Here is a 7190-nt window from a genome sequence, read left to right as displayed (position 1 = left end):
TGTTGTTGTTGTTGTTGTTGTTGTTGTTGTTGTTGTTGTTGTTGTTGTTGTTGTTGTTGTTGTTGTTGTTGTTGTTGTTGTTGTTGTTGTTGTCGTGAAAGAAATTGGCCACACTAGAGGTTATGAAAAGTGCGTACAATAAAAAATTGAAGCGGTCGGTTACGAGTTCCCTATAAGTTCCCTACAAGTTCCGTACAGAATGACAAGTGCGTACAGTGCGTACAGCCATGCGTACAGATGACGCATGGCTGCATGGTTGCAGGCGACCGTACTTTCGTATTTACGACTGGACAATTGTGTTTTCGCGATTTCTACAGATCACTGATCAATTGATCCGACGCATTTGCGCTACATTGATTTCTAAGTGATGACATATTGATTTGAACGTGGTACTCCTTCCCTGTCATCGTTCGGCCTTCAACTACTATACTGTTTCCACGTGGAGGTTTTCTCTCTCTTTCTTCTTTCGATTCTCTTGCTCGCGACGCGCGTGAATGTCATCTCCAAGTGCGTGGTGGCGCGTTGACGGCACAGAAGAAGAATTCCTCGCGGTTGCACGCACTGCTTGCGCTCTGGTTCCAGGATCTCCGCTGAGACAACCCCTCGATTCCCTGGAGCCTTTCCCTACGACAACACATTCTTACGATACGCAGGTACGTATACGCCTTCTGTGCCACTTCATAATCGTCACGGTAGTAGTTGTGCGCTCGATATGTTTATAAGCTAACTGGTCGTGTTCCACGACAGAAAATGCCATTGGACGCGCTTATTGTGCCGGCAACCTGCAAACTAGCGCTAACCAAATGTTTCCAGTAGTTGCGCCCTATTGACTGGCAGCAAACACGTCACTTTATGTAGCCGGCGTATTGTTAAAGAGGCGACACTTGGCCGGCAGCTAGCTAATTCGTCTGGGAACCTAACCTAGAATGGAAAGCACATGGTCATGTGTCCCGCCTACAGGCTGGCGCCACTGCCCAGCGAAGACCAGGAGTGGTGGCACGCTTAACAGCCAGCAAATCGTAAGGCACTGCTGGCATCATGTTATCGGAGCTCCTGTGTTGGTTGCCGGCAGGATATCCCCTGCCAATACCATTTAACGTATGCGTTCAAGCAAGGTGAACCGAATCCGCGGTTGATCCAGCAAATCTAGTGTGACGTGGCTCACGTACGCAGAATCCCGTCGCGACTAGATCGTCTGCCACATTCGATGTTGCTGAGCGATGTATCGCGCCTAGTTTGCGGACAATCCGTGATTCGGTCAGTCGTGTGAATCTACACCTTGACATTTTGTATGATGGTGTCTTGGAAATAAACAAATGAAATCACCCCAGCCTTATATCTCGACAGCTAGCTCTCATCTTATTGTAACCCTGCTGCTCGCTTTGTGATTCAGAGGCCATGTCCAAGGGCGCGCAAAAGGAGCTACAGGGTGCCTCCGGCAAGAAAGGCAGCGGCTATGGGGCTCCGTCACGCAAATTGGCCTCGGAGCTGCTCGCCACCACCACCACCACCACCACGAAGGAGGCAGTCCCTGACTTCTTGAGCACAGCTGCGACAAGTGGCGCTCCTGCTAACGAGCCGACCTTGGCAACTGCGGCCTCACCAGTGACCAATTCAACCAAGGCACGGAACAGCGCCCAGCGCCCGGAAGCCTCAGCGACCGCCGAACAGCCACTGCGACGCAGCCAGTCTGCGCACAAGGCTTCGCAAAAGCCGAAACTAAAGCCCTGGCGTCTGAAATCAAAATCGACGTTCGAAAAGACAGAGAACCCGGCATCTGGTGTCAAGAACGCACAAATGCTACCGTTGCCGAAACTTGAGGATCAGCAACGACAAGCTCATTATTCCTCCAGCGGCGTTGAACTCGCTCCAGGGCGGTCAAAAGCGAGCGCAGAGGAGACAAGCAAGCAACCTGAGCGAGAATCGACGGCGGTGACGGGCCCGGGCCGCGTCGGTTCCTCTAGTTACATTACGTCCTCAGGGTTGACTTCGCCTGGCAGCGATCAGAAGACTGCGCAGGCGAGAGAAACCAGTCCAGGCAAAGCTGTTCCGGGAAGTATCCTCGCATCCCCACGGTGCTATTCGCCGAGACGTGACCAGTTGCGCGCACAGACAACAATCGCCGGTCCGGGCTACCTTGCTCCAGCTGTCAAATCACCGAGGGCGGCGGCAACGGCAGAGGGTAACAGGAAGCCTGGCCCTGCAGCCGATGTCTCTCCCGCGTCCAAGGCTCTTAGAGACCTCGCATCATTTGTGAGTGAGATGCGCCCCTTTGTTGGTTTAGTTCCTCTTTCGCGAACCAATTCTTGTTCTGCCTGCGCCGTGTCGACGAAAAGAAAAAGATAACGCTTTATAATATAAAAAAAAGAGGTTATGCTCCTGGCCCTATCCGGCTCGCTAATCGCTGGGGAAAGGGTTTGGTGAAATTAGAGAGACGGGAAAAGTAGGTGAGAGTAGGTGTGACAGAGAAAAACGTGAATGGAATATTTACGCCTGCACTGACGCGGGATCGTGGCTGTACAGTGTTCAGACCAGGGCGTTTCAACGGCGTACGGCTTTTTGAAGGGCATTGTTTGGCGTTGCCGAGGCGTGAACAACAGCAGCGTTCACTGCTTGGACTGCTGCCTTTGACACTGGCGCGTTATTAATGCTAGCAACCAGTGAATGCAGGGTGTTGGTGATTTGTTTCGGTGGTCTCCTATTCCATAGGACGTCGACTCTCGAAGACACTGTGAAGTTCCGTGGTAGTTTAGGCTAGGGTCGCCAGCCAATGTGGAGCCGCATTAACAGGAAGCTTTAGCTGAGGAGCTCGTATCTGAATACATGAAAATCGATATATCATTTTGTTCGGCAACCACGGCACCGATTTCGATGTTTGTTGCATTTAAAAGAAAATGTTAGACTGATGGGCGCATAATTATTTGATTATTTAGGCCGTCTATTAAAAACATTCTTCAGAATCGAAAAAGAAATTATCAAGTTTACAGCTCAATAATTCGGCAATGAAGAACATTTAGCAGTTCTGTCAATTGCAGATAAATATACATTTAAAGCGGGCATAATTGATGATGTGTTGTGCGCCACCCTGAAATAAATACCAGCAAAGTTGAAGCGCGAAGGAACAACGGTGACGACAAGTCAGACCTGGACTCTCGTAAAAGCATTTGTCGCTTTCAACTTTACCTTCAAGCCATGGCAGCTCGGGCAGAAAAGATGGGAAAGTTCGCAATGCCGCGCCGGGATGGAAGGCGTGCTTCAGGGAATGGCATTGCCTTGCACTCCGGACAGCGGCAGCCACTGCCTTGTACTCTTACATGTCTACCACGTTCTCTTCATTATGTTTCTACAAGTGCAAAACCTTTAGGTAAAGACAACGAATAACCATTTTTATTGTATTCCTTTTTCAGCTCATGATCTCACCAATCAAGTTCACTAATATCAGCAAAAACAACCAGTTGAAAAAGTCCGTCGTCGGTTTTCTCGCTGCAGCTGTAATTGTCACCGTCATGGTTGCGGTAGTTGGCTTAGCGATATTGAGCCACGAGCACACCAAACGCGAGATCTACTGTGAGACGGAAGGCTGCTTATTCCATGCTCGGCTCCTCACGAAGAACTTAAACAAGACCATCGATCCGTGCGAAGATTTCTCCGCGTACGTTTGCTCAGCCTGGTCGCGTTCAGGTGACTACAGGGAACAAGTGAAGACGCCCATCGACGACATCCTGTATAACCGGTTCGTTGGCTTCAGCAAAATGCTAGCCGCAGGCACAGAAAAGCTACCAGCAGGGCTTAAAGCGGTGGCCATGCACACATCTTGTATGGATTCCTACTCCAGAGGCAACACCAGATTCGAAAACTTCCGGCGCCTCATGAAGGCGATGAGCCTAAGCTGGCCGGAACAACCCGGAGAAAACGTGAACGCGCTTGGCGTGATGCTGTCGCTCTCGTACAAGTGGCAAATAACCATCTGGATTATGGTCTCGGGAAAGGAGGCGTATTGGCGTCTCGGCATCGGACCAGCCAAGTACATACCATTGCTGAAAAACCACTACGCTAGCGTGAGAAGCAGTGGCGGGTACCCTCAGTACTGGAACGGTTATTACCACGCGCTGCGCACCAGTGCGTCGCAACCGTTGGATAAACCTGCAATCGAACGCATCGCCGACGCAGAGGGCGATATACTCGGACGTCTGCTGAGGCCACTTGCCGCAACGGAAAAACACCCAGCCGTGGTTCCAATCGCCAGTATGGGAAACGTCACTGCTTCGCTCTCGCCGTCGACCTGGCTAGAGCAGCTGAACCTGCACCTGGACCTAGGACCAAAGGTGGCTGCGGACGACAGGGTTCTCGTCAGTGACACGGCATTCCTCGCGGCATTCGGAGACCTTTTCGCGAGATACTCCCATCAGCAGCTACTCAGCCACTTGAGTTGGCTCTTTGTCCAGACTTATGCACCGATCTTGGACCAAAAACTCCACCTGGCCCGATTCGGAGACAGCGAGAAAGCCAACCTGTACAAGCCTATATTTTGCGCCTTTCACGTAGAGTCGACTTTCAAGATGCTTGTTTTTGCGCTCAATTATGTTTCCGGCTTCACGAAAAGCGACAAAAAAAAGGTGATCACTGCCTTTGGTAGACTAATGTCAGTGGGCGTCCGCGAGCTGAACAGCTCCACCTGGTTGGATGAGGAGAGCAAGACGTCCGCTGCAGAAAAGTTGGCTTCGGTGCAGGTTGTGCTCTGGCCTGGGCCGCTGTGGCTTGGCAACGAATTTTTAAGAACGCTGTACAGTGACTTCCCAATCAATGAACCATCCTTCGGCGACGACTGGATTAAGGCCCGCTTAGCGATAGCGAAAATGAACAGAACGGAGCATTTGGAGGCCACGTTAAGACTGCCGAGTAACTTTCCTCCTCCTACATACCGGTACGACTACATTCGCAACAACATAGAAATCCCTATCGGCATAGTCGACAAACCGTTGTTTTACAAGGACGGCACAAAAGCAATGTTCTACGGTGGGCTTGGATTTCTCATTGCTCTGGAAATGGTGAGGGCACTGGACAAAATTGGTCTCCACTGGAATGAAGATGGGAGGGAGACCACGTCTATCCTCAGCGGAAGATCAATTAAGTATTTTGAGGAGAAGGACGCTTGTCGGAAAGACGAAGGATCAATTAGCATATTTCCCGAAGTACCAGCGGTAGAGATTGCTTACGCTGCATTGTCTGAGGCCATCCGAGAGGACAAGGACGCTCTCACTATTCGAGACTTGCCAGAGGAGAAGGTGTTCTTCATGACCCTATGCTTCATGATGTGCAAAGCACGGGAAGCCAATCGCTTTGGCGGCGTTGATTGCCACAAAGTAATACGTAATTCACCGTTATTCCACAAGCTATTCAATTGCCCTGAAGGTTCTAAAATGAACCCAACAAAGAAGTGTAGTTTCTTTCGTGATGATATAATGGAATCTTCGACAGAGCATCCAACGGAAACTGCTCGATTGTGAAATATAGACACGTTTATACTTACACTGAAACATTGTTGAAAGTGACGAGCATCTGATGAGCATCTTGAAGTACTCAATAGTTCGTCCATTTTCCTCGTTTTACCTTTTTGTATTCTCTCATTGCATTGAGTGACAATGGTTGTGCGACTACAGAGCAAGAAATGCGTTTCCCCAAAACATGTCGGAGCACATCTTTGAACAAAACCTATACTCGTGCTACCTGTGAGTGTTATTGCTGCATCTTGTATGGTTCATACGCCTCAGCTTGATGGCCATAAATGTGCTGTCCAGGTTATGGTGATGAGGCCCTGCTAATCCATATCACTTGTGATCGAAAGCCAAGTGTTTTGTTTGCTAATGCAAAACGTTGCCGATGTGAACTGGTGAAAGTACGTTCGCTCGCGGTTCTTTGTGCAAGCAGGGTACGAACTTCAGCGGCACCGCTCTTGAACGCTTACTCTTGTTTACGATGACGCTTTGTGCACATATCAAAAGGCGCGTCACACGGATGTTTGATAAGTGCTCTTCGCCAAGTTACATTTGTCGTTGTAGTCTTCTTTATTTTGAAGCGTAATCTGTGGATAAACTTTCACATACTTGACTTTTGCAAATAATTACCGAAGCACTTTTTTCCTTATTTCCATTAGGTCGTATACGAGGTTCGTAGTTCGTTTACCCGGTGTCGTAGGTGAACTAAACTAGGCCCCCCACCTTGATTTTAATTTTCAATAATGAAGTGCCGGTTATGGATAATGTCAAATCAGGAGTGAGTAACGACTTTTACTGTTTACGTATGGATTCAACATACAGTTATTACGTAAAGCCCGTAAGATAACGTCAACTGCCATAGTTCAAAAGTGCCAGCGTCTCGGCCGATGCGGCCGTGGTTACTGGCGTAGCCATCGTTTGTCCTAAATTCGCATAAACCGCAACTAGTTAGTGCTAACAATCTGATAACCATCGCAAACTTGTGGAATACCCGTTGTCGCCGTATATGTTCAAGCCATTTCGTGCTGAACCGGTAGCCTCATTCTTTTCCGGTTCCGGTTCGCTTAGAGTTCAGGAACGTTCCTAGAATATCGTTTCGGCTTCGGGTTCAGTTAGGGTTCGGGTAAGATTTTGAGTTGGGGCTCGGGCTCTAATTCGGTTCGGTACCTTGCACAAGAGCATCAAAAACCCTTTTCCCTTTAGCTGCTGGTCGTTCTGTATGGTTACAATAATGTAGCACTTCCGGGCGCTTGTGGGTTGTTTGCGCTATCAAGAGTTGTAGAGTTGAACTGGTTTATATGTGATCACTAGAAAAAAATACATTGTGAGACAGGCATTAACTGTGAGACGCATATAGCATTGAGATAAACGCTGTATTTAGAGCAATGGTAAAAAAGAAAACTGAAATCAAGCTGATTTTTTTATAAGTGTTATAATTTTCTGCTGACTGACAAGTGTCGTATAATACTCAATAGTCAGCGACAACCTATGAAGGCAGTGTCAAAAATCTGTCAAACTCGGGGACTTCGCATAGATGCGCCAGCCAATTAAGTTCGTTCATGTCCGTGTCGTTGCGGCAGAAGCAAACATTTCAATCAGCATCCCGCGGTAACTACGTTTTAAGATTAGGAGCCATAAAGGGCAGCCGCAGTGTGGTTTTCGGGTGGTGTTTCAATTGATCTGAATTCTTAGGTT

At 48.7% G+C, this 7190-nt stretch overlaps 1 protein-coding gene across 1 annotated transcript; it reads left to right on the top strand.

The window, feature by feature from the left end:
- Nucleotides 1-542: 542 nt before the first annotated feature.
- On the top strand, nucleotides 543-7190 carry LOC142585526 (neprilysin-like). Its single transcript, XM_075696335.1, has 3 exons — nucleotides 543-653; nucleotides 1394-2253; nucleotides 3408-7190. Exons 2-3 carry the CDS (start codon nucleotides 1399-1401, stop codon nucleotides 5505-5507), a joined length of 2955 nt encoding a protein of 984 aa, XP_075552450.1. The 5' UTR covers nucleotides 543-653; nucleotides 1394-1398; the 3' UTR covers nucleotides 5508-7190.

This window comes from Dermacentor variabilis, chromosome 6, assembly GCF_050947875.1.
Source record: "Dermacentor variabilis isolate Ectoservices chromosome 6, ASM5094787v1, whole genome shotgun sequence".
Classification (NCBI taxonomy): Eukaryota; Metazoa; Arthropoda; class Arachnida; order Ixodida; family Ixodidae; genus Dermacentor; species Dermacentor variabilis.
The sequence above is the reverse complement of the archived record's forward strand: the minus strand, read 5'-3'. Positions and strand labels throughout refer to the sequence as shown.

What these genes read in the sequence shown, in the direction of transcription:
- LOC142585526 (XM_075696335.1), top strand. Translation starts at nt 1,399, where the DNA reads ATGTCCAAGGGCGCGCAAAAGGAGCTACAGGGTGCCTCCGGCAAGAAA. An exon ending in TTAGAGACCTCGCATCATTT is followed by an intron (nt 2,254 to 3,407) that starts GTGAGTGAGATG and finishes TTCCTTTTTCAG; the next exon opens with CTCATGATCTCACCAATCAA.